General features: G+C 37.1%; 6 protein-coding genes and 1 pseudogene across 8 annotated transcripts; 5 read left to right on the top strand and 2 right to left on the bottom strand.

Annotated features, from left to right (window-relative positions):
• Positions 1 to 17: 17 nt before the first annotated feature.
• Positions 18 to 3,652, bottom strand: LOC111200415 (probable methyltransferase PMT8). The gene is made up of 8 exons (XM_022691526.2): positions 3,450 to 3,652; positions 2,678 to 2,993; positions 2,438 to 2,602; positions 2,184 to 2,366; positions 1,293 to 1,887; positions 932 to 1,044; positions 603 to 823; positions 18 to 531 (listed from the first exon to the last, which is right to left on the bottom strand). The coding sequence occupies exons 2-8, from the start codon at positions 2,924 to 2,926 to the stop codon at positions 192 to 194; spliced, it is 1,866 nt and encodes a 621-aa protein (XP_022547247.2). The 5' UTR covers positions 2,927 to 2,993; positions 3,450 to 3,652; the 3' UTR covers positions 18 to 191.
• Positions 3,653 to 5,967: 2,315 nt separating this feature from the next.
• LOC111200414 (malate dehydrogenase 2, cytoplasmic) lies at positions 5,968 to 8,298 on the top strand. The gene is made up of 6 exons (XM_022691525.2): positions 5,968 to 6,194; positions 6,729 to 6,887; positions 6,997 to 7,172; positions 7,351 to 7,764; positions 7,846 to 7,957; positions 8,027 to 8,298. Exons 1-6 carry the CDS (start codon positions 6,152 to 6,154, stop codon positions 8,119 to 8,121), a joined length of 999 nt encoding a protein of 332 aa, XP_022547246.2. The 5' UTR covers positions 5,968 to 6,151; the 3' UTR covers positions 8,122 to 8,298.
• Positions 8,299 to 8,751: 453 nt separating this feature from the next.
• LOC111197715 (cryptochrome-2) lies at positions 8,752 to 12,081 on the top strand. 3 transcript variants are annotated; one of them, XM_022691523.2, is made up of 5 exons: positions 8,752 to 9,063; positions 9,231 to 9,593; positions 9,666 to 9,890; positions 9,966 to 10,678; positions 11,263 to 12,081. In XM_022691523.2, the coding sequence occupies exons 2-5, from the start codon at positions 9,281 to 9,283 to the stop codon at positions 11,878 to 11,880; spliced, it is 1,869 nt and encodes a 622-aa protein (XP_022547244.2). In that variant the 5' UTR covers positions 8,752 to 9,063; positions 9,231 to 9,280; the 3' UTR covers positions 11,881 to 12,081. The 3 variants fall into 3 exon arrangements, with proteins under 3 accessions (XP_022547244.2, XP_022547243.2, XP_022547245.2); XM_022691524.2 differs by having other exon boundaries at positions 8,778 to 9,063; positions 9,969 to 10,678; XM_022691522.2 differs by having other exon boundaries at positions 8,773 to 9,063; positions 9,666 to 10,678.
• Positions 12,082 to 12,279: 198 nt separating this feature from the next.
• On the top strand, positions 12,280 to 13,733 carry LOC111200649 (annotated as a pseudogene).
• A 130-nt stretch (positions 13,734 to 13,863) lies between these two features.
• LOC111200413 (1-aminocyclopropane-1-carboxylate oxidase homolog 6-like) lies at positions 13,864 to 15,723 on the bottom strand. The gene is made up of 3 exons (XM_022691521.2): positions 15,070 to 15,723; positions 14,387 to 14,708; positions 13,864 to 14,281 (listed from the first exon to the last, which is right to left on the bottom strand). Exons 1-3 carry the CDS (start codon positions 15,573 to 15,575, stop codon positions 14,030 to 14,032), a joined length of 1,080 nt encoding a protein of 359 aa, XP_022547242.2. The 5' UTR covers positions 15,576 to 15,723; the 3' UTR covers positions 13,864 to 14,029.
• Positions 15,724 to 17,577: 1,854 nt separating this feature from the next.
• LOC111200412 lies at positions 17,578 to 18,970 on the top strand. Its single transcript, XM_022691520.2, has 5 exons — positions 17,578 to 17,745; positions 18,094 to 18,208; positions 18,295 to 18,384; positions 18,475 to 18,573; positions 18,678 to 18,970. The coding sequence occupies exons 1-5, from the start codon at positions 17,678 to 17,680 to the stop codon at positions 18,795 to 18,797; spliced, it is 492 nt and encodes a 163-aa protein (XP_022547241.2). The 5' UTR covers positions 17,578 to 17,677; the 3' UTR covers positions 18,798 to 18,970.
• Positions 18,971 to 20,700: 1,730 nt separating this feature from the next.
• On the top strand, positions 20,701 to 23,532 carry LOC111200411 (ethylene response sensor 2). The gene is made up of 3 exons (XM_022691518.2): positions 20,701 to 20,955; positions 21,300 to 23,010; positions 23,087 to 23,532. The coding sequence occupies exons 2-3, from the start codon at positions 21,313 to 21,315 to the stop codon at positions 23,261 to 23,263; spliced, it is 1,875 nt and encodes a 624-aa protein (XP_022547239.2). The 5' UTR covers positions 20,701 to 20,955; positions 21,300 to 21,312; the 3' UTR covers positions 23,264 to 23,532.
• Positions 23,533 to 24,043: the final 511 nt, after the last annotated feature.

The following is a 24,043-nucleotide window of genomic DNA, read 5'->3' on the forward strand; positions in this document are numbered from 1 at the left end:
TTAAATAAAATCAAAAGCAGCATCCAAAGAGGATTTTTTTTTTATTTTAATAAAAACAATGATTAATTTTAGTATTTATATAATATTGCTTATGAGGTACAAATCAACTACAAAAATCAAAATAAAACTATATGAAAACTTGTGGGAATAAAACAATTTCTTTTCTTTTTCTTCTTCTGCTTTTCATTTGATCACTCATTGTCCCTAAGGCTTTCACTGGTGAGCCAAAGTTTCTTCCGGACAATAAAAACCACATTGTTCTCACCATCTTCATTGTCTTGGTCAAGCTCTGAACCTGTAGTTACCTTCTCCGATGCCACAACCTCCCAATGCAGAGCCTTCATATACTTCTTGATTGATTCAACAATGCTCTCCTTATCTCTGATGATGATGAATCCTGTAGGTCTAAGAATCCTATCCATCTCAAGTAATAGATCCTCCACACTGCATCCTTTGCTTTTGATGTCTGAAAAGACAGTCCATGCGTGCAATAGATCGTATGTTCGCGGGTATGTAGAGAAAGCCTCACACCTAACAATAAAGATGAATGGTGATAATGTGAACTATTATTGTTAAAAAGTTAACGATTATGAGGTTTGTACCAGTTATGATTTGTCCCGATTAAACCACGGTCGTAGATCAGTTTAAGAGTGTTGGGACCGTAGGGAGAGACAACGTTCATAACCCATACATCTTTGTCTTTAAGAGCAGCTGCGAAAGAACCCATGTGAGCTTTCATGTCCATTATGTTCCTCACGGTGTTTGCTTTGATTTTTGAAGACATTAGGTTCCAGTAACTGTCCACTTGCTGTTTCCAAAGCTCCTGCAAACAAACAAAAAGAAAATAAACAAAACAACATGCTTAAACTCTTTCTTTGTGTGTTCTATAAATCTATCAAGAGTGAAAAAAGATCATCGCATGTCTTAGTACCGTGTCTTTCTCAAACATATGTGTTGCGTAACCAAAATCTGCAAGACGAGGAGGAGGAGAAGTCATCCTAGCTGGCCAAGGAGCTAACCCACTTCCCTTGGTTTTATGGTCATCTGCAATGTTTAAGAAATCGCTATGCAGTCGTTAGGCGCTACATATGAAATTATTGATTATGCGGATGCTTAGACCAATTTTTTTAGTGTGAAAACCCATTTTTGAAAAAAAAATCGGACTAGAAAAATTGTTTTGTTGAGGTCTGACTTGCCGCCTAGACCGACATTTAAAACACTGGTCATCTGTACTAACAAAGAAACATATTACAAAAATGAACTAAGTATGTCTCAAAAAAGAAAGTACTTACGCTTGGAGTAGGGAGTGATGCAAGCTTCCATTGACACACCATAAACAGCATCAGGATCAGCATCTGAGCGACAAAGAGGAGGCTGTGTCCCAGCCTCTCTCTCCAAGTAACAGTCATTACTCAACGGTTTCTGCCAAACAACAGTTTGGTTTCTTTTAGCAGCGATTCTCCAACACATTCTTTCAACAAGGGTACTCATCTCCTTCCATATCCTCAAACTATCTTCGTCTTGCGCGTAAGCTTCAGGGGACGAATAAGCGAAATAGCCTCCAGGTCTTAGCACTCGGTCCAGCTCGAGTAGAAGGATGCCGTCTCTTTGAAGCCAGTCGATCCTACACCGAGAGCAGTGAGCTAGCTCGAATGATCTGCTCGGATAAGGAAGTCTCTTGGTACCTAAAACGCCGAGGTAAGCAGGGATGCCTCTCTCTAGTGCAAACTGGATTTGGTTCTGGTGAACGTCGTTAGGAGCTAATGACATTGCGATAATATCAGATGAGAGAAGGTAAGCTCCGAAACTCGCTACTCCACAACCAACATCAAGAACCGTTCTTAATCTTCCTTCGTCGTTTAATACATCGTTAGAGAAGTTAAGCATCTGCAAGTCACGAAACCAACAGTAACTCATATTTATATTAGATAGTTTAGTTTTTTAAATGTTTAATTATAAAATTATTTTGATGAATTTTTAAAATTAGATAAAAAAAAGAATTTAAACAAATTTAGGGATTTGCACTAACATTATTGTTATATTAAACAGATTTAGATTGATTTAGACTAATTCCAACCGAACGGCTTAAACCAACTTGAATCACTATATCGGATTTTAAGAAAATCGTTTTGGCTAGAATATTGCATATTATCATTAATGAAAAGTTTAAGTAAGAGGCTTACATTTGCGATGGATGCAATGTATTTATCGGCTCCATAATGGAAGTGAGTGCCACCACCTGGGAAATTGATCTTATCGCCTTTCACAACCATCCAGTTCTGATCAGACTTCTCTTTAGCAAGGTGAGTGTGAGGTATGTTAGCTTGCCACACTTCATCTCTGCTTTTAGGCCACTTAATAGGAACCTAACAACAACAAAAAATCAGGACAAAAGGCAGCTGAAACTGATGAAATCAAAAGCAAAAAGTGTAGCAACCTTGTAGCCAGATGGAGGAGGAATCAAACAATTAAACTTTCTTTCAGGAGGAGGACAATGGCGTTCATAATGTTCCATAAGAGATAGATCAAGCTTCAACCTCATTTGGTAGATGAAGTTTCTATCTAAGCAAGGGATGATCTCTGAGTGCCGGTCATCACAAACCTTAACATATATACCAAAAGTTAGCTTTGAATGAAGCATAATTTTTTCCTTTGAGATTTGGATAAAGCCACTTACAGGGAAGCTCTTTGCCACAACAAGACTGTCTTCTTCATTGCTCACAGATCCATCTTGTTTGGTATCTTCATCATCACCACCCAAATAAGAAGATCCGAGTTTTCTCAATGATCTTCCATACTCCAATGCTGATGCACCTTGGCTAGAGGAATCATAGTACATATACAAGAAACAGAGGAATAGAGCCACTACGCAGACGGAAGCAATGAGGCGCTTCTTTTGGCCTCCATCAGATCTCCCTCTCATCATCGAAACCCAAAGAAGCAAAAGAGCTTCCTAAACAAAAACTTTCCTCTAGCTAACTATGTGAGTTTCTCTGCATAAATAAAGAAAGAGAAGAATTAAAAACAGTCAAAAGTGTGAGATAGTGTAATATAGATAGTCAGTGGCAACAAATTTTCAAAGTGATCAATAAATAAAATGGAACAAAAAAAACACAGACTTGGACTGGAAGAAGATTCAGATCCGTGTTTGTTTGGTCAGAAACAAAACCTAAGCATCTTGAAACAGAACCTAAAGTTAAGTGGAAACCAAGTAACTGTAGTAGTATTTATAAATCTTTAGTTTTGGAGGAACCACCGACAAGTTTTGTTCTTCCTCAGACAAAACAAAAAGGATTAAATCTTTTAGAACTAAACTGAACTAGTAGATCTGGGAGTACAGAGTAGTAATTAGTGTTTCCATTTTCTCGGTAATGAAAGCATCGATTTCCGGGTAAACTGAAACATTCATTGATTGTATAAACAAAGAAGGAAAAAAATCGAAAACTCACAGAAGAACAAGAAGAGTCGAGTGGTAAACGAGAGATCCGAGAATGGGAGTGAGTGAAGTGACGAATAACTTTATAGATTCAGATCTCACAGGCGATATTAGCCTTTTTCACTGGCTATATGTTTTTTTTTTCCTATTTTTGGTGAGATAAAGTACAGTGCGGCTTCCCTTGTACAGCTTTAAAGGTCGCTATCTCTGTCCACACTGTCGACTTGCTGTTAAATCTCTCATTTATTTATTTTTCGGTATTAATAATAGTATTTATTTTGACAACTTAAATGTTACTTAATCAATCAATTGAGATCTCTGCAAGTAGATTCGACATAATGCGGTTTTTTAATTTCATCATTAATAAGTTAACAACTACCCATAATCGTGGTTTTAATTTATTTTTAGATCGAATTAATTCTTGCAGCTTTTGAGAAAATAACTAGATGAATAAGAAAAGAAAACCAGTTGACTATTGGGCATGTCCATTTTACCATCCTCGAAACGCGTTTATACATTCATTGTGTCGGTGGGTGATTACTGGTTACTGACTCATGATCGGTGATTATTTGATCAGCTTTTTAATCAATAAATTATCATGGTTAGTTACCATTGGGAAATCTTAAGCTTGATATACAGATCTGGCTTTGAGCTGACGAGATCCAGATCCAACCTTTTAGTCCATAAAAAAATAAATAGTACTCCTATTACATCATGGAGAGGGAAAAGACATTCACGTGTGGTAGCACAAAAACTCATAAAGAGAAAAAAACTTCGGAGAACGGCTCTTCCGTGCTATGATCATGCTCGTCACAAAAAGGCAGGTCACGTACATAACCGAGAGCTAGCTCTAACGATGTTTTTTTTAAGCATGGATGGATCAAGATTCAAGAACAAACCTAGCCAACGTTCCATGAATCCAGGGAAAAATATCTTTCTTTTGGGCCTGTAACAAAGATTATAACCCAATAACATTAGAAAATAAGGACATGCTCGTAAGGTCACTTAATATGGGCTCAAATATGGGCCTGACTTCCTCTTCAAGAAACCCATTGGAATTATATTATCCATAGAATATCCTCTTTCCAAATTTAAATCCTGCAAATCTAAGATAATTTATTACTTCGTGATCAATACTATTAAAACAGCAACATGACCAATTGATAAAAGGTTATGTCCAATTTATTATTTTCCTATGCAGCATATATAAAAATTAAACTATATATTTTATAACTGCTTACCTTTATTCCTATATTCTAGGATCCATAACTACCATGTTTACAAGAGTGTACAATAAATAATTGATATACGTTTGATTCAAATCTGCATAATAACTACATCACTTTTTTTAAAACATCTACACATTTTGTTACAGACAATATATGTTATAACCACAAATAATACTTTACTTATACATTATACATTAGTTTATCCAGTGAATTAATATCTACCTTTATTCTTACTATTATGACTACTAATATTTTAAATCTAAGTTTATGCTTTATATTTACTAAATCTGCCCTTTTAATAAAATAGATAATATATTAGTATAATATTATCTACCATTGAAATAGTTAATATAAAAAGTATTTTTTATTTACCAAATATAATTAGAATTTTATTTCATTTTCATGAAATGCAAATTATTTGACTAATTTATCTATAAAATTAGGATTTCGCCTTTAAATAAACAAATTATAATTATCATGAAATTAAATTAAGTTTAAATTAAAAAAATAAAAGATCATTAGATTTATCTACGTTTTTTTCGGGTTGGGCTTTTAACCGGATTTTATGTAGTTTTAAATAGAAATTTTATAATTTAATCCAAAATCTGAGCTGGATTATATGTAGATACTCGATTTACCATTTTTATCGTCGATTCAGATCAAATATGAAAATATCGCGAAAAGATCTAAAATTATATTATAAATTAAATTTAGCAAAATTTAGCAAAATTTAGATAAATACAATAAATTAATATTTTTGAGTATATAGGTCGGATTGAATCGGATTCAAGACTCATACTTACAGGTAAATTCAACATTGGTTTTCCGAGTATGAATATTAATATTATATTAATAATTCAAAATGCTAAAAATTTCAAAATATCATGATTTTATTAAAACCTAATTACATATTTCGTCATCAAAATTATTTCTGTTAAAATGTCAAAAATATTATAATCTGCACAATTATAATACTTTCTTTGTAACATTTAAATGTAAATGATAATAAATATATAAATTTATATCAAATAAATTTGATTTGTTTTGGAAATAAATCCGCCCTTTGAAAGTGCACGGGCATACGAGCATATGATTACAAAGAAACGAACATACATGCATATGATTACAAAGAACCGAGTATATGTCGGGTCAATTTTTTAAATTGCTATTATTTTATAAAATAGTCTTTGATTAAGATTTATACACAAATATGATTATAAAGAAAAACAAAAATATGATTTAAAAAACATAAATATGAAATTAAATTTTTTAAAAAATATATATATATATACCCGTCCTTTGAAGGCGGGTCAGAATCTAGTAATACGATTAAATTAGGTGACGTGGCATGACACAACACCTTCGATATCTCCCACCAATAAATAAAAGCCATAGTGAGCTCTCACACAGATTCAACCAAAAGCCTCTCCCAAAATCTCAAAACACCGATCCATTTCTCCGGCGATAAATCGACGATCTCGATCCGATGGCGAAGGAACCAGTTCGCGTTCTCGTTACCGGTGCTGCAGGTAACTTCACGTTTTCTCTTAGGCTAGTCTAGCGAATCGCAAACCTATTGCTTAGCGTAGTCAGATCTCTGCTTAGTCTTGGCTATATCGTCCGTATGCTTTATCGATTGATTAAACAGACGTAGTGATTGAATCAGATCTGAGTGTATGAAATGGATTGAGGATCCTTACTTTGCTAGGTTCGAATAAACCGTGATTTTGATTTTTTGTGGATTACGAACAAGCTACGTGAGAGAGAAGAAGAAGTTTGTTCTCTTATTGATTAAAATGGACATTTACATGTATATATATAGTCAGCTATACAATTGAGAATAAACCAACTAATCTAACCAAACCACTAAACCGGCTTCTATAAACCAATATCGTCTTCTTGTTATATTGCTTTGATTTGATAGCGTTCATGCTGGTTTGGTTCAATGTTGAATAATTTGAGGGATAATTTTTTTTTTTTTATGAATTGAAAACGGTTTTGGTTGTAATTAGAGATATGGTTTATGGTTGATTAATGAAAGTATTGTTGTAATTTGGTTGCAGGACAAATTGGATACGCTCTTGTCCCTATGATTGCAAGGGGTATCATGCTAGGTGCTGACCAGCCCGTGATCCTCCACATGTTGGATATTCCCTTTGCTGCTGAAGCTCTCAACGGTGTCAAGATGGAGTTGATCGATGCTGCTTTCCCTCTTCTCAAAGGTAGCTTCAGTATCCGAACCTGTGTTCATGTTTGCCTAAACACTTTTTTTTTTTTTTTGAATATTTGCAAAGTGAGAGAGATAACGAGCATTTGAGCGTGTTTTATCAGGTGTTGTTGCTACAACTGATGCCGTTGAGGGATGTACTGGAGTCAACGTTGCTGTTATGGTTGGTGGTTTCCCGAGGAAAGAAGGAATGGAGAGGAAGGATGTTATGTCCAAGAATGTCTCCATTTACAAGTCCCAGGCTGCCGCGTTGGAGAAGCACGCCGCTCCTAACTGCAAGGTGATGGGATCTATTTGCCCCTTTTTATAAAAAAAAATCAGTTTCTTTGATTGATGTCACTTCATCTAGTTTTTGTTGTTCATTGGAGTGTAACACATGCTTCGTAGTCTCAATTGAGTTCTGTTCCAGTCTGTGACTCTCTTGCTCAAGACATTTTCTCTCGTTTTGACTTTTTCAGGTTCTTGTTGTTGCAAACCCTGCAAACACCAACGCACTGATCCTGAAGGAATTTGCACCATCCATCCCCGAGAAGAACATCACTTGTTTGACAAGGCTTGACCACAACAGGGCCTTGGGTCAGATCTCTGAGAGGTTGAGCGTGCCCGTCTCTGATGTTAAGAACGTGATCATCTGGGGAAACCACTCATCCACGCAGTACCCAGATGTCAACCACGCCAAGGTGCAGACTTCGTTTGGAGAGAAGCCTGTCCGCGAGCTCGTCAAGAACGATGAGTGGTTGAATGGAGAATTCATCACTACGGTTCAACAACGTGGAGCTGCAATCATCAAGGCGAGGAAGTTGTCAAGTGCACTATCTGCTGCTAGCTCTGCATGTGACCACATCCGTGACTGGGTCCTTGGAACTCCAGAGGTTCATAATAAAACTCTTTTCCCATTATTCAGAGTGCGTTTATTAATTTTTGGAGCCGTTCTAACATGATCCATTCCTCAGGGTACATTTGTTTCAATGGGAGTATACTCAGATGGCTCTTACAACGTTCCATCAGGACTTATCTACTCCTTCCCTGTCACTTGTCGCAATGGAGAGTGGGACATCGTCCAAGGTAATAAGACTAGCTTTTACAAACTCAAATACTCAAATTCTTCTACTAATCTGAATTTGGTTTGATCAGGGCTTCCGATCGATGAAGTATCAAGGAAGAAGATGGATTTGACTGCAGAGGAGCTGAAGGAAGAGAAGGACTTGGCCTACTCTTGCCTCTCTTAAACCAATACTCACCTTCTCAATCAGGTGTGAGATCAATAAAGCTTTTAAAAGCTTTGTCGAAATAAAGAATGGGTTTTAAAGATCTCCAAACACTGTCCCTGAGCTGATATCTTGTACTCTGTTTTTCTTTGTCTGATTTTGTTTACCATAGTAATAAAAAAAACTACATTCACTAAACTAAAATTAGAAATCGAATCACAAACAATAGGCATTAGGCACTGGTCCACTAAACTAGGATTCGAGTCGTATAAAGTAATGGAATACAAATATTCAAAGTTTTAAGAGAATTCAAAGTTTTTCTGTGTGCACCAAATAAGAGAATTTAATGTTTATCTTTACCTTTTTGTAAAGTTTTTAAAAAAAGCAGTGGATCTTGATTAGACTCCGGTTGGAAATGAGAATCAAGTTCTTATCTTTAAGGCCTTTATAGTAATATTCAGTGGATTTCTACCAAAAGTGGGCATGACCAGAATCATGTTCATGAACCACCCAACGTTAGACAACGTAAGAGAAGATAGATCATTCACTGAACTTTAAGGCCCATTCTATTTTTTTTTTACGGAAAAAATTCGATTCCTTGTAAAATATCTACTTATACCAAAAAGTTCGTTCGTTGATGATGATCCCCATGAAAATCTTGGAAGAGCAAATGAAAAATGAGATGGGTAAAAAAAAACCCAATTAAATTCGAACGCCACTAGTTGTGGATAAAGTTGGCTACTTTTTGTCTTGTAATGAATATTTTATGCGCATTATTGCATACATACACTGTCATCATGGTAATGTTCTCGTCTTCCATTTAGATCTCAAAGTCTTTAACTTTCATACCCAAAATAGGAAGAAGAGGTCGGTCATCAAAACCACACTTCACAACTCTGAAGCTCCTCGAAGATCTTTCTCCTCAAGTTCCCAAGCTTGCTCAAAGATCTACTTTAAGTTCTGGTAAAAAAGTTTTATTCAAACATCTACTTCTTGAATATGCTTTCACCTGTTAGAGAAAAGACTTGATTTTTAATTTAGTAAATATTGATCTTTGAATTGAAAGTACGTTGCTTTTCTGGGAGTAAAGCGTTTTAAAGATCACAGATATTTTACTTTTTTTTGGACAGAGAGTGGAGTTTTAGCTGATTTTGTGGTCTTGATCTCTCTGGTCATAAGCATGTCGACAAACAAAAAGACTATAGTTTGGTTCAGAAGGGACCTAAGGATTGAGGATAACCCTGCATTAGCAGCAGCTGCTCACGAAGGATCCGTTTTCCCTGTTTTCATCTGGTGTCCTGAAGAAGAAGGACAGTTTTATCCAGGAAGGGCTTCTAGATGGTGGATGAAACAATCACTTGCTCACTTGACTCAATCCTTGAAAGCTCTTGGATCTGAGCTCACTTTAATCAAAACTCATAACACCGTTTCAGCTATCTTGGACTGTGTTCGAGCAACCGGTGCTACTAAAGTCGTCTTTAATCACCTCTATGGTAACTACTCTCTATCTCTTGTTAGTGTACACAGCTGAGGTTGATATGAAGTGACCTTTTCCTTGGTTGTAGATCCTGTTTCGCTGGTTCGGGACCATACCGTGAAGGAGAAGCTTGTGGAACGTGGGATCGCTGTGCAAAGCTACAATGGTGATCTGTTGTATGAGCCGTGGGAGATTTACTGTGAAAAGGGAAAACCTTTTACTAATTTTAACTCTTACTGGAAGAAATGTTTAGACATGTCTGTTGAATCCGTTGTGCTTCCTCCTCCTTGGCGCTTGATTCCTCTCACTGCAGGTAAAGAGCATCTAAACATTTTCAATTTTAAGGACACAACAGTTGTAAAAAAAGGTGTTTTCTTCTTTGTGTTAGCAGCTGAAACGGTTTGGGCGTGTTCACTCGAAGAGCTAGGACTAGAAAACGAGGCAGAGAAGCCGAGCAACGCGTTGCTAACTAGAGCTTGGTCTCCAGGGTGGAGCAATGCTGATAAGATACTAACCGAGTTCATCGAGAAGCAGCTCATAGACTACGCAAAGAACAGCAAGAAAGTCGTTGGCAACTCAACCTCGCTGCTCTCTCCCTATCTCCACTTCGGGGAAATAAGCGTCAGGCGCGTGTTCCAATGCGCCAGGATGAAACAAATCATATGGGCGAGAGACAAGAACGGCCAAGGAGAAGAAAGTGCTGTTCTTTTCCTCAGAGGGATCGGTCTAAGAGACTACTCTCGTTACATATGTTTCAACTTCCCTTTCACTCACGAGCAGTCTTTGCTGAGTCATCTCCGTTTCTTCCCTTGGGATGCTGATGTTGAGAAGTTCAAGGCGTGGAGACAAGGGAGGACTGGGTATCCGTTGGTGGATGCTGGGATGAGAGAGCTTTGGGCTACTGGATGGATGCATAACAGGATAAGAGTGATTGTTTCGAGCTTCGCTGTGAAGTTTCTTCTTCTTCCGTGGAAGTGGGGGATGAAGTATTTTTGGGATACTCTTTTGGATGCTGATTTGGAGTGTGACATCATAGGATGGCAGTATATCTCCGGGAGCTTGCCTGATGGCCACGAGCTTGATCGCTTGGACAATCCCGCGGTAAACTTACAAAACTTATCTTTTACTTAAAGAGTTTAAGATGCATGACTACTTGTTGTTATTGTACGTAGTGCTGGGCATTTGGGTTTTTGGTTTGGGTATCGGTTTTCTGGTTATTCGGGTTGGATGTTCAGGAACTGAACATTTTTCGGATCGGTTTGGGTAATGTCAGGTTCAGGCCGGTTTCTATATTTTTATAAAACCTGAAATAGAACCGAATTAAAAATAGTTTGGGTTTGGTTCGAGTTTAAAGCTCCATAAAAACCGAAAACCCCAAAAACCCGAGTTAAATCCGGAAAAAACCAAAAAACTTCGGGTGTATAAATTATATTTTATATATTATATATATTTTTGACAGCTATTTTATATATTATATATTAAAATTAAAAAATTAACTTTTCAGTTCCGGTTCGATTTATGTTTTTCTGGTTTAGAAAAATAAGAACCGTTCGGTTTTTTGTAATTTTCTGTCCGGTTTCAGTCTCAGTTTTCGGTTCGGTTCTGGTTTAGTATGCTCAGGACCAATTGTATGTTTGTCTCATTGAGAAGTCTCAGAAAATATGTATGTCTGGTTTGGTTTTTAGATACAAGGCGCAAAGTATGACCCGGAAGGAGAGTACATAAGGCAATGGCTACCCGAGCTCGCGAGGTTACCAACTGAATGGATCCATCATCCATGGGACGCTCCATTAACAATACTCAAAGCCTCTGGTGTGGAACTCGGAACTAACTACGCCAAACCCATTGTAGACATCGACACAGCTCGTGAGCTGCTAACCAAAGCCATATCAAGAACTCGTGAAGCACAGATCATGATCGGAGCAGCGCCTGATGAGATTGTAGCTGATAGCTTCGAGGCCTTAGAGGCTGCTAATACCGTTAAAGAACATGGTCTTTGCCCGTCTTCTAATGACCAGCAAGTACCATCGGATGTTCGTTACAGTGGGTCAAAGAGAGTGAAGCCCGCTGAAGAAGAAGAAGAGGAAGAGAGAGAAATGAAGAAACTTAGAGGATTCAATGAAGTTATTAGAGAAGAAGAAGAAAGGGGTTTGTTTTCTACTGCTGAGTCTTCTTCTTCTTCGAGTGTTAGGAGTGTGTTCATGGTTTCTCATTCTTGCTCCCTGGTGTCAGAAGGGAAGAACTTGGAAGGTATTCAAGATTCTTCTGATCAGATTGCTACAAGTTTGGGGAAAAATGGTTAGAAAATGATCAAAATAAAGCTTTAATGTTATTCTCTCTGTTATAATAATTACTATAAAACCTAACATGTAGAAGTAAGAATGTGTGTCTCTTGACTCTTTGCTCCTTGTGATGATGCTCCTATGAACAAGATGGAATAAGCTTGTTTTATATTTGCTGATAGATGTATGGATACTACTAATGAATAAAGATATTTCTATAAATGTTTTTGTAATTGTTGTGTGTATACAATAAGAAACATGAACTGAACTTGAACCGTTATAACGTAAAAGAAGGTGAAAAGTGAACTCTAAATCTTGTCTCTTCTTTTGCTTGGTCTCTTCCTCTTCCTATCTTCTTATTGTCTCTTCTATATATATGCAGCCTTTGTGAGACGAAAACATATAAAACAAATACAAAAAATGGCCAAAAACTCAAATGATGATGAAACAAAAGATGGCTTGGATAACAAGAAACCGTTTGTCTCTGCCTCAGACTTCTCAGTCCCTATCATCGACTTCGCAGGCGTCCACGCTGATGCACTATCACGTGAAGGTATCGTAGAGAAGATCAAAGACGCTGCAGAGAAGTGGGGAATGTTCCAGGTGATCAATCATGGTGTTCCTTTAACTGTTCTTGAAGAGATCAAAGATAGAGTTATTAGGTTTCACGAGGAAGATACTGAGGTAAAAAAAATCTTACTTCTCGCGAGATTACACCAAAACATTTAATTACTTCAACAGTTTCGAACGCGAAGATTTATCTGTTGGTAACTGGAGAGACAGCTTTGCTTGTTACATGGCTCCTGATCTTCCAAACCCTGAGGATCTCCCAGTGGCTTGCAGGGATGCTATGATTATATTACTCGGACCATGTGAAGAAGTTAGGTGGTTTGATCGTTGAACTTGTCTCAGAAGCTCTTGGTGTGAGTTCTGAGACACTTAAGAGGATGGACTGCACAAAGGGTTTGCAAATGATCTGCCATTATTACCCTCCTTGCCCACAACCTGACCTAACTTTGGGCACAAGGAAACATACCGACAACACTTTCATCACTATTCTTCTTCAAGATCAAGTCGGTGGTCTTCAAGTTCTTCATCAAGACTGTTGGGTCGATGTAACGCCTATTCCTGGGGCTCTTGTCGTCAGCGTCGGAGATTTCTTGCAGGCTAGTTCATTTAACTTTAAACTAATAGTCTAAACATATAAAACCATCTCCAATGCAACACTATTTTTTTTCTATATTTTACTCGATAATAGATACTCTAAGAGACCTGATAACATAGATCAAAGGTTTTGGTAAGAGATGCATTGAGTTTATGTCTCACGTTTTGTTTGGTTTGTGAAGATGATGACTAACAACAAGTTCACAAGTGTGAACCATAGGGTGCTTGCGAACAGAGTTGGACCGAGGATATCAGTAGCGTGCTTTTTCTGCTATCCGACGAATCGAAATTCCACAGCTTAAGGAGCTTCTCTCTGAAGAAACCCCTTACAAAGAGATATCATGATGAAAAAGTACACAAAGGGATTACATCTGTCGAATTTTAAGTTATAAAAAATGAAAATAATAAACACTTGCGAGTGTAACAGTCTAGTTTGTGTTTCATATATATCTTTGAGTAAGCAGTTGTCCACTAGTAAAGTCTAGCCTCCCCAAGATAAGGCTCTTATTAAGATCCCATGAGAACATAAAATCCAAACTAGCTATGTTACAAAATGTCAAGTAACGAAGTCCTAAAACACTTTGCATAAGCTTCACGTCTTCTACAAGGTCAAGGTCAAAGGCTTGACACATATTGTAGAAAGTACTGTAAAAAAAGAAAACCTCAAGCAGAAGGAGCTAGAAACTCAGTGTTTCTCATAACATACCTCTACACTAAAACCAATCACTAAATTAATCAAGATAATTAAATGACTGTAACAACATAACATTTTTTCTATCTGTTTGGTTTGGCTAAGTAACACTTTGACAAGACTAAGACAATATCGTCTAACTTTGAAGGGTCAAACAATGAAGCTTTAGATCCTATCCAACGCTCATCTTTGTTCTTTTTGGTTCAAATAGTTTAGAGAAGTGACAATGTGACAAGGACTGACACAACATATGCATGAAATACACAAATATATCTTACACGTTACAACGAACCAGAGGTTTTGTATTATTCTTTGTCATAACTTGAAATTGGACAGATAAGATGTTCCATCAAGGCCCTTCTTAAAGTATCCTTTTGTATACTCTTCTAAAGTAAACTCTCTGTATTTTGGAGGGTTTTCTTCAGAGAGAAGCTCTTTGATTGGTCCATAAACAGTTGCATTTGGAAGCATACTCGTGCTGAAAAAGCTCGCTACTGAAATCCTCGTTTCATTTCTGTTGGAAAGCACCCTATGCTCTGCGCTTATGAAGTTGTCGTTGGTTATAAGCTGCATATCAAAGACATCGTCTCTCAGATTCTCAACAAAAGCAGACACTGTTTGTTATAAATAACAAAATAATAAGAAAAAAAGAATGGATCAATGAGCCTTTACCTGCAAGAAATCTCCTATGTTGATAACAAGAGCCCCGGGAATAGGCGTGACATCGACCCAATGGTCTTGATGATGAATCTGAAGGCCACCGACTTGGTCTTGAAGAAGAATCGTAAGGAAAGAGTTGTCTGAATGGTTATTTGTGCCGATGGTTAAGTCAGGTTGAGGACAGGGAGGGTAGTAATGGCATATCATAAGGAAACCCTTCATACAATCCATGCTCTTAAGCTTATCAGAGCTAAGACCAAGAGCTTCCGACAAGAGTTCAAAGAGCAGAACACCTAAGCTTGTCATATGCTTCGTGTGTTCGATCATAGCATCCCTGAATCAATATATAGAATGATGTTATATATTACAATCACTCAACGCTTTGTGTGAAAAAGTAAAGTTGAACCAAGGAGCTGTTGGCCTAGTGGTAAAAAAGTGTGTAGTAGACATTTGTATTTGATTTCTGTTGCGAGATATTATTTACAATATTTGAGTTTCCGGTAAAAAAATCAGTTTTACCACCTTTTAAGAAAAAACAGAAGGCAACTTGAAAAAACCTGACACTGGTGTTAGAGGTCCCCAGTTAGAATGACTGCTGGTACATACTAATATTACATGTTGTAGTTTTAAGACTGGAGGATTACAGGATTCGGCCCGAAATATTCTAAAAAGAGAAAAGAAAGTTGCATTTGTACCTGCAAACCACAGGGAGCTCTTCAGGGTTAGGAGGATCAGGAGCCATGTAACAAGCGAAGCTATCTCTCCAGCCAACACATAAAGAAGAGCTATACAGATCAAAGTTACTATTATAGACAAATCTCTTGGCGGCGTCACGAGTGAAGTAAGATTTCTTAACCTCTAGATCTTGCTCAAAGAACCTTCGAACTCCTTCTTGAATCTCTGCAAGAACGGTTAAAGGAACACCGTGGTTGATCACCTGGAAAAAACCCCAGTTCCCCGCAGCGTCTTTGATCTTCTCAACGATATGCTCACGCGAGACGTGGACGTCCGCAAAGTCGATGATAGGGATGGTGGGATCCGAGGCGGAAACAGAAGGTTTCTTGTCGGATAAGGTGCCTTCGGGGACGCGGAATATACGAGGAATCTCGGTGATGTGAGCATCGACGAGGCCTTTCACGCCTTCTTTTGTTTCGTCGAAAGCTTTGCGCTCGCTGTACGTGTCGAAGTCTTTGGTCTCCATATGTTTGTTCTTTAACCTATTTCAAGATTCTCTCGCGAAGGCTGCTTCGTACACAGGAGGGCAAGAACGTTATCCTAATCTGGATCTTGAGATGACTACCGAGTATTCAAGTGGTTTCTGTGTGTTTTCCTTCTTGTGGTCAGTAAGTTATCGTTAATATAATACTCTCTTGGTCTTTTGGTGTGTGGGACCGACAATGATCCTTGATGACGTTGTCCGTTTTTGTTGATGGAGTTGTAACTGATGTCAGCATGTTTCTTCCTCTTAGTCAAGCTGATGTAATAATACAAACATTGACAACCAGGTTCCAGAAGAGTATTAAAGGAATCCTCATAATGCAGTAATGTTCTTATACGTCAGGGTTCGTTTAGTATGATGACGCAGACAGGTTGATTTTGTAACACCAAAACCCACTAAAATTTGAGCTTACAGAAACGTTTTGACAAAAGGTTAACTAGAACACAAGAAAATCGAAGTAGTAAAGAACTTAATGAACTAGAACGTAACGTAAACTAAGTAATAAATGGGTTGCATTGTACCACACGTTAAAAAGCCAAGTATATCTAGAGAAGAATCGTATCCTCGTAGTAGTTGAAGGGTATTGGTAAGTTTCGGTTTGGGTTTCCGTAAAGTCCTTAGCCCGCAATTATATACGCATATATAATAGATACATACAAATATATGTGTATTAAGGACCCAAGAGCAAGGACCACCAATAATCATGCTCTAAGAAATAACCTGATTGTATCACAAGCTAATAGTTAGACAATTTTGAATTTTTTTTGTAAATTTTATATATATTGAAATTTATTTTTATGAAATATTACTAATCATATTCACCAGTTATTTTATTTATTTATTTAAAAGTGTAACATCATATTAATAATTTACTTTTAAACATTAGTTTTATATGAATTATTATAATTTTTTTAATTTTATATTTAAAAGGTTTGTATTCTTGAAATATTTTATGTGACTAAATTAAATTAGCTAATAAAATATTTTGAAAATATATTTCATTTAATGTATTACTAGATTTTGACCCGCGCTTAGAAAGCGCGGGTTTATTTTCAAAATTAAATAAATTTTTCTTATATAAGAGATAATGTATAGGTTTGAGTACATTTACCCGAGTACACTGAACCGTACCAAACTGAGAAAAAAACTCAAAATTAAGCTGAATTTCATAAATAATCGAGCATAGAAAAAATATAAACCAAAGTAAGGACCAAATGAGTACTTACAATTTTAAAATACAAATTATATACCTATTAAACATAACTAAACCATTAAAAGTTTATACTATTAATAGAATTATATGTGGTAATGATCACATTTGAATAATCTATCATATATTGTTAGAGCAATTATATAATAGATTATGAGAAAATAATAAATGAATTCATTTAAATTATGTAAAGTATTTATATAGTTAGAGAAATATAAGTTAAAACCAAATAAATAGTTAAGTCTAATGAAATGGTCCAACAACCTTGTTTAAGTAGATTTTTTAGGAGTGATTCCCTTTTAATAGTATAGATATTTTTGTTTTGTGTTTTGTTTCTACTATAAAATATGGCCTAGATTGAATATGATTAAAAAACAATAATTGCATTCAACACATGAAATCTTATTGTTAAGATTTATTTATTTTTGTTAGAAAAATATCATATATGAATAAATTTAGGATATTTAGTTAAATTTCTAGTTAGTGATCTAACATAGATTTTTTTATGGTAGATAAAATTATGATTCTAAATTAATACATTAGATGTAATTGTATCTAATTTGAACCCCAAAAAATGGTTACATAAAAAAAAAATTTTGTTCGTTGTCAAGAAAATATTTTTTGGTTTAGATTATTTAAGGTTTTAAATTATAAATCAATCAGTTGATCACAATCACATACGTTCTGGTTTATTACTAGTTTAACTAGTTCGGTTTGGTTTATGTCAAACCGGAACTAGAACCAAACCGAACTCGTTATATGTACAAATGGAAGCAGAGGAACCGAACATTATAGCTTCCACCGAGAAAGATTGTTCCTGTCTCCGACGACAAACGAGACCTCTGCTGCGACACCCTTGAGATAGAGAGAAAAAATGGGTTTCTTCTCGTTTCTCGGAAGAGTTCTCTTCGCTTCTCTATTCATCCTCTCCGCTTGGCAAATGTGAGTTCTTCTTTAATTTTGAATTCTCTCCGACGTACTTCTATATTGCGAGATCCGATTTGATTGAGAACCTTTCTCAAAATCTGTTTGATTTGGTATAACCGCATCTAGGGTAGATCTAGGGCACTTCCTAGCTGATGAATCTAGTTTGAATTTGAGTACTTTTTTTTCCTTTTTCCCATTATTTGTTGGATCCAGATCTCTTTCCTCATAACGATTGATCCTTTGAATCTCTTAACCGATGTTGCTTTGATATCTTATCTAATCAATGTAAAAGTTTGGTACTTTGATCTTTAGAGAGGGACTCACAATTAAGTCTTGTCGAATTGTTTTGGTACGTCTTATTAGGTTCAATGACTTTGGATCAGACGGTGGTCCAGCAGCTAAAGAGTTAGCTCCAAAGCTTCATCTGGCCAAAGCGCATCTCTCTTCCAGATTAGGAGTTGCATTGCCCGACATTGAGGTATTGCTTTGATATTATGTCGTTATGCTGTCTATATTAATGTTTGGTCTGTAAATTGGAGAATGAATGAATTATTTTTAAAAAAGGTGAAACATGTGGTATGGGCAATTGTTGGTCTGAAAGGACTTGGAGGCTTACTCTTTGTTGTTGGCAACATCTTTGGTGCCTATCTTCTGGTTAGTACTTTCTCAGTTTTGTTTATAAATAAATACTCGAAGCTTAGTTGTTGTCTTGACCTTTGAATTTCCAATTATTTGATTCTTTAGGCTGTCTACTTGGTGGTTGTTAGCCCCATCTTATACGATTTCTACAACTATGGACCTCAGGACCGCGAGTTCTCTCTTCTGTTCACCGAGTTCTTGCAAGTTTGTACTTTGCCATGAGATGGGTTCTTGCTTACTCTGAATAAAAAATGTTCCTTAATGGCATCTTCTCATTCTTTTGGATTGTTAATTGTTTTATATGGCAGAGCGTTGCGCTTCTTGGGGCACTACTATTTTTTATCGGAATGAAGAATTCGACGACGACCTCCTCCTCCTCCGCCAAGAGGAACCTGAAGAAGAGGACACCCAAGCCTAAAGCTGCTTAGAGTTCTTCTATTTTCTTCTACGCATGTGTATCAGGCTTCTGATGTCTTCAAGCTCTACTACATTCATGTCTCTTCCCTACAATTTTTGCTTCTTTTTTTACTGTGGGATTCTAGAGTTAGCCACATTTTGTGTTTCCTATATTTTACTTTGGGATCTAAAGAGTTTTCCTCAATTTTTTATCAGTATACTACCTACACTTGGCTTCTATTCTAAAAATACCTGCCAAAGCTTATTATGTGTGGTCTTGCAGATTTGTTTTTGTTCCAAAAATGATTTTGCCTCTCATTCAATTTTTTTTAAAAAATTATGTACATTTACCTTAAGTATCAAAGATTCATGGATGCCTACATTCTTTTCTCTCCTTTCTAAATAATGATGCATGCATTCTTACCTGTCATTTTTGAAAAGCAAGATATTTGTTTTGCCTGAACAAGGAGGAAATGGACAGAAAGGAAGAGAATCAGCACGTGTTCTTTACCCGACACGTTCCATTCATTATTAGTACCTTAAGATAAAAGTTTTTTAAAAAAAGGCAACAAAAAACATGCACCAGCCGGGAATCAAACCCGGGTCTGAACCGTGGCAGGGTACTATTCTACCACTAGACCACTGGTGCTTTTGTTTTCTTGATTCCATTTGTCGACAATCCTTTCATTGTTCAGAGGATGATGCTAAGATTCCGTCCAAACACTTCAACTATCAGTCCGTTACTGTTGGATGGTTATACGTTGCTTGTACTAATATTTACCAGGCCAATAGAAATACATATATACTTGCATGTGCATACATGGATAAAAAACTTTTCCTTCATTTATTAGTGTGGTTAATCATATAGTAGTTGATCTCACAAATAAATCCTACAAAATGGAAAATTTGCCATGAGAATTTAATACTATGGTACTTTCTAGGTGATTTTGGATCCAATAAGATGCTCTTGCACTCAACACTCTTTTTGTGGTAAGAGTTAAGTAGAGGTAGGCCCAGATAAGAATTGATTCGGTATGTTATGAATAGAAACACATAGATTGAGTGTTTAACTAAATCATGTCTACAAAAAGGAAAAAAAAAACAAATTCATGTAAGTAGGTCAATATAGCAGGCAAACATGTCGTGTTAGAAACGAAACTATATAAAAATAAACAAGTAGTTTTTATTCAGTTTTTAATCATCTACTACGACGTATATTAAATCAGTCGAATAATCTAACTTATGCCAACCACAAGTAGTGCCATTTATAATTTTAGATTCAGTTAATGAGTAATTAGAAGACTAGAAGCATTTTTTTTTTGAAACACTAGAAGACTAGAAGCATATAGTTCAATTTTTGTTTGCCTAGGACTGTATTTCACAGTCTAGTAGAGTAGTAGTTATGATTGTTGAATGCAATTTTTTTGTTTCAAGTTAAACTTTTTCCAAGTCATGTAATTAATATTTATCTACAAAATATTATGACAAATGGAAACAGAAAATACTCCAGATTCATGCCCAAAAGTGAAACTCCAAAAATATAAAATTTAATAATAAAGTAATATTCTTATAACATAAAAAAAAAACAACTTTGTAAAACCTTCATATTGCAAAATACATCCAATTTTAATCAAAAAAAATATTAAATTTGATATTTTAATATCTTTCAAGCAAGTTCAGCTGTATTAATATAACTTCATATAAAACAATATAATTATTGTGTCCAGACATTTGTCATTTGTCATTCAAAATCAGTTGATGTTCTGAAATGTGTACAGTACACTTTATTTTACAGTCATTAACTTTCATATTAAAAAAGAAAAGAATCCAATAATTAAATGGTTTTGGGTAAGAGTCCACGTAGGTCAAGATGTCGTGCTCGTGTTGTGTTCCAAACGAAAAACGTCTATGTTCTCTTCATGCACCCTTTTATGGGCCCCACCCATTTCTTTCTTCAGTCTCCCCCTCAATTCCTCTCTCACAATTTTCTCGCTGCAGAGTCCTCTTCCTCTCCCATAATTTACTCTCACACACATCTCTCTCTCTCTCGCTCTCTACCTTCTCATGAGTTTTGTGAGATAGAGGGAAGGATAGAATCAAAGAAACCCACAAGAGATAAGCTTTTTCTTCGTGACGATTTACATTCTCCGGGTAAAAGAGATTAATTTGGCTGACTACTGGTAGTTGCAGGTAACAGTTTCTGAAATGCAAGATCAAATTTAGAGAATTGTCGCTGTGTCTCATCTGATTCTGGCTCTGTTGTTAATTATTGTTCTTGTTCATAATTTCATTTTTTTTTGGGTGAAAGTAAAAAAAAAAAAACTGGTTGGTGAGAAAGTAAAAGAAAACTGGTTGGTACTTTGTAATGGTTATATATAATTTTTCAATTAACTTTTACTTACCTCGAACAAGTGTTCTACTTTTGTCTGATTTTGATTTTTTCACCATGTTCATAGTTAAACGTCTTTGAAAGTTTCAACCTTTGACGCAAATTAAATTAAAAATCTCACCTTTTTTATGTATATTTATCTCAGGAAGAGAGTAACGATGCTAAAGACATTGTTAGTTCACGGCCTTTTGCTCTTCTTCTTCTTCTTCTTGATCAGCTCCGTCGTCGCCGGCGATGAAAACGACGGTGGATTGTCGATATGCAACTGCGACGACGAAGACAGCTACTTCAGCTACGAAGGAATCCTCGAATCTCAAAAAGTCGGCGACTTTCTAATCGCCGTCGCCTACTTCTCCATCCCCATCGAGCTTCTCTACTTCGTGAGCCGCACCAACGTCTCTTCCCCTTACATCTGGGTCGTCTGCGAGTTCATAGCCTTCATCGTCCTCTGCGGCATGTCCCATTTGCTCTCCGGCTTCACCTACGGGCCCCACTACCCTTGGGTCATGACTGCCGCCACCGTCTTCAAGATGCTGACTGCGATCGTCTCTTTCCTCACTGCCATCTCGCTTGTCACTCTCTTACCGTTACTTCTTAAAGCTAAGGTTCGTGAGTTTATGTTGAGTAAGAAGACGAGAGAACTTAACCGTGAGGTTGGGCTTATAATGAAGCAGACCGAGACTAGTCTGCACGTGCGTATGCTCACGACGAAGATAAGGACGTCTTTGGATAGGCACACGATACTCTACACGACGCTTGTGGAGCTGTCGAAGACTCTGGGGCTCAAGAACTGCGCGGTTTGGATCCCTAATGAGATCAAGACGGAGATGAATCTAACGCACGAGTTGAACGGTGAGAATGTGGGTCGTGGGCCTGGTGGTGGGCCTAGTGGTGGGCCTGGTGGGTTTTCGATACCGATCACTGAGTCTGATGTTGTGAGGATTAAGAGAAGTGTGGAGGTGAATATGCTGAGTGCTGGCTCTGCGCTTGCCTCGGTTACTACCCGAGGCAAGACAGGCCAGACGGTCGGGATCAGAGTCCCGATGCTTCGTGTTTGCAACTTCAAAGGCGGGACCCCTGAGGCTATCCACATGTGCTACGCGATCTTGGTCTGTGTGCTTCCTCTGAGGCGGAGCTGGAGTTACCAGGAGCTGGAGATCGTCAAGGTTGTGGCTGATCAAGTGGCGGTCGCGATCTCTCACGCGGTGATCCTCGAGGAGTCTCAGCTCATGAGAGAGAAGCTCGCGGAGCAGAACAGGGCGCTTCAGGTGGCGAGGGAGAACGCGATGAGAGCTAACCAAGCCAAAGCTGCGTTCGAGGAGATGATGGGAGATGCGATGAGGCGTCCCGTGAGGTCTATCCTCGAGCTGCTTCCTTTGATAACGCAGGACGGGGTGTCGTTACCCGAGACGCAGAAGGTTATCGTTGATGCTATGGGGAGAACCAGCGAGCTGCTGTTACACCTTGTGAACAATGCTGGGGATGTAGCTAGTGGGACCCATTGTTTTAGTTTGCGTTCGGTTGTGAAGGAAACGGCATGCTTGGCGAGGTGTTTGTGTTTGGGGAACGGGTTTGGTTTCACGACGGATGTTGATAGAGCGTTGCCTGATTGCGTCGTGGGCGATGCTAGGAAGGTGTTACAAGTGGTGTTGCATATGCTAGGAGGTGTAATGAACCGGAAGATCAAAGGGAATGTGAGTTTCAAGGTTGTGCCGGAACGAGGAAGCTCAGAGGTTGTGAAAGAGAGCCAGGAAGCGGCTTGGCGACAATGCTATTCCAAAGAATACGTTGAAGTTAAGTTTGGATTTGATGTAGCTGCAGAAGGCGAAGAGAGTAGTAGTAGCAGCAGCACTAAGGTTAGACATTTTTGTTTGTTTGTTTTTTTTTGATGTTATAAAATATGTTAATAGGCTATTCCTTGTTTTGTGACAGTTCATGCAAGGGAACGTTTTGGTTGTGGAGGATGGTCTAGGTTTGGTGAAAAGCCTCTCTGTTGTGTTCCGGTTCCAGCTCCGGCGATCTATAGTGTCACGAGGCGGTGGATATTCGGGAGAAACTTTTAAAACATCGACTCCTCCGTCTACTAGTAACGGTCATTGGCGTCAGTAAGGGGGACATGTTAGAGTAGAAGAGAGGTGATTTAGGTGAAAGGTTAATAAATCAGAGAGAGAGAGAAGTTAAAAGTAAAAACAGTGTCGTGTTTTGGTTGTATAAACCTGAAAAAAATTAACTAGGTTTTAACCTATTATTATGTAGGCAAAAGGCATGGTTCAGACTTGTTACCTGGTATGGTAGATAACAGAATTAAAAAGTTGAATGTGTCGGAGGATGTTTTTGCCTCTTTTCTCTTCCTGTTAATTGTCACATCAGTGTCGTTAGATATTTGAAGGAAGAAAACTAATTAGACAAAACAAAAACGGATTAAGATTAACAACTTATCACAAAGCTTATTAACTCCTTTGTAATATTAATGATTTTTTTGGTGCACAATTTAATATATAAATGATATTTTAGATTAGCTATCTTTAAACATGGAATTGGATCGGACCACGTAAGCTCACCGGATTTTTCAAAACTTCATAATCTTGACTCTAACCAAGATTAAGCTTTTTCCTATTAAAAAGCTGTCTGAAACTCATACCATAAATATTTCTTTTGTCATATCTTTATAATCTGAGCAGAAATGTAATAAAAATCAACTAGTGATGAATTATTTCACTGTAAAAAAATATTATTTACTGTCCTCTTAAAACAAAATCCAATTAGACTAACGTAATTTTATTTTTCGGAATATTATGCGATTGGACGAGTGCGGCAACAGGAAAACATTATAATCAAAACAGTTAAGAGTTACTAATCTGGTTTATTTTATTTTAATATTTTTTAAGG

This window comes from Brassica napus, chromosome A8 (assembly GCF_020379485.1).
Source record: "Brassica napus cultivar Da-Ae chromosome A8, Da-Ae, whole genome shotgun sequence".
Classification (NCBI taxonomy): Eukaryota; Viridiplantae; Streptophyta; class Magnoliopsida; order Brassicales; family Brassicaceae; genus Brassica; species Brassica napus.

Bases quoted from the DNA above. Each gene is read 5' to 3' on its own strand.
- LOC111200415 (XM_022691526.2), bottom strand. From the start codon at position 2,926: ATGATGAGAGGGAGATCTGATGGAGGCCAAAAGAAGCGCCTCATTGCT. The intron at 1,888-2,183 runs GTAAGCCTCTTA...CGTGACTTGCAG, and splicing joins ACATTGCATCCATCGCAAAT to ATGCTTAACTTCTCTAACGA. The intron at 824-931 runs GTACTAAGACAT...GTTTGTTTGCAG, and splicing joins ATATGTTTGAGAAAGACACG to GAGCTTTGGAAACAGCAAGT.
- LOC111200413 (XM_022691521.2), bottom strand. From the start codon at position 15,575: ATGGAGACCAAAGACTTCGACACGTACAGCGAGCGCAAAGCTTTCGAC. The intron at 14,709-15,069 runs GTACAAATGCAA...ATATTGATTCAG, and splicing joins GAGCTCCCTGTGGTTTGCAG to GGATGCTATGATCGAACACA. The intron at 14,282-14,386 runs GTAAAGGCTCAT...TTTGATATGCAG, and splicing joins ACATAGGAGATTTCTTGCAG to CTTATAACCAACGACAACTT.
- LOC111200412 (XM_022691520.2), top strand. From the start codon at position 17,678: ATGGGTTTCTTCTCGTTTCTCGGAAGAGTTCTCTTCGCTTCTCTATTC. The intron at 17,746-18,093 runs GTGAGTTCTTCT...ACGTCTTATTAG, and splicing joins ATCCTCTCCGCTTGGCAAAT to GTTCAATGACTTTGGATCAG. The intron at 18,574-18,677 runs GTTTGTACTTTG...TTTATATGGCAG, and splicing joins TGTTCACCGAGTTCTTGCAA to AGCGTTGCGCTTCTTGGGGC.
- LOC111200411 (XM_022691518.2), top strand. From the start codon at position 21,313: ATGCTAAAGACATTGTTAGTTCACGGCCTTTTGCTCTTCTTCTTCTTC. The intron at 23,011-23,086 runs GTTAGACATTTT...GTTTTGTGACAG, and splicing joins GTAGTAGCAGCAGCACTAAG to TTCATGCAAGGGAACGTTTT.
- LOC111200414 (XM_022691525.2), top strand. From the start codon at position 6,152: ATGGCGAAGGAACCAGTTCGCGTTCTCGTTACCGGTGCTGCAG. The intron at 6,195-6,728 runs GTAACTTCACGT...ATTTGGTTGCAG, and splicing joins TCTCGTTACCGGTGCTGCAG to GACAAATTGGATACGCTCTT. The intron at 6,888-6,996 runs GTAGCTTCAGTA...GTGTTTTATCAG, and splicing joins TGCTTTCCCTCTTCTCAAAG to GTGTTGTTGCTACAACTGAT.
- LOC111197715 (XM_022691522.2), top strand. From the start codon at position 9,281: ATGTCGACAAACAAAAAGACTATAGTTTGGTTCAGAAGGGACCTAAGG. The intron at 9,594-9,665 runs GTAACTACTCTC...CCTTGGTTGTAG, and splicing joins CGTCTTTAATCACCTCTATG to ATCCTGTTTCGCTGGTTCGG. The intron at 10,679-11,262 runs GTAAACTTACAA...TTTGGTTTTTAG, and splicing joins ATCGCTTGGACAATCCCGCG to ATACAAGGCGCAAAGTATGA.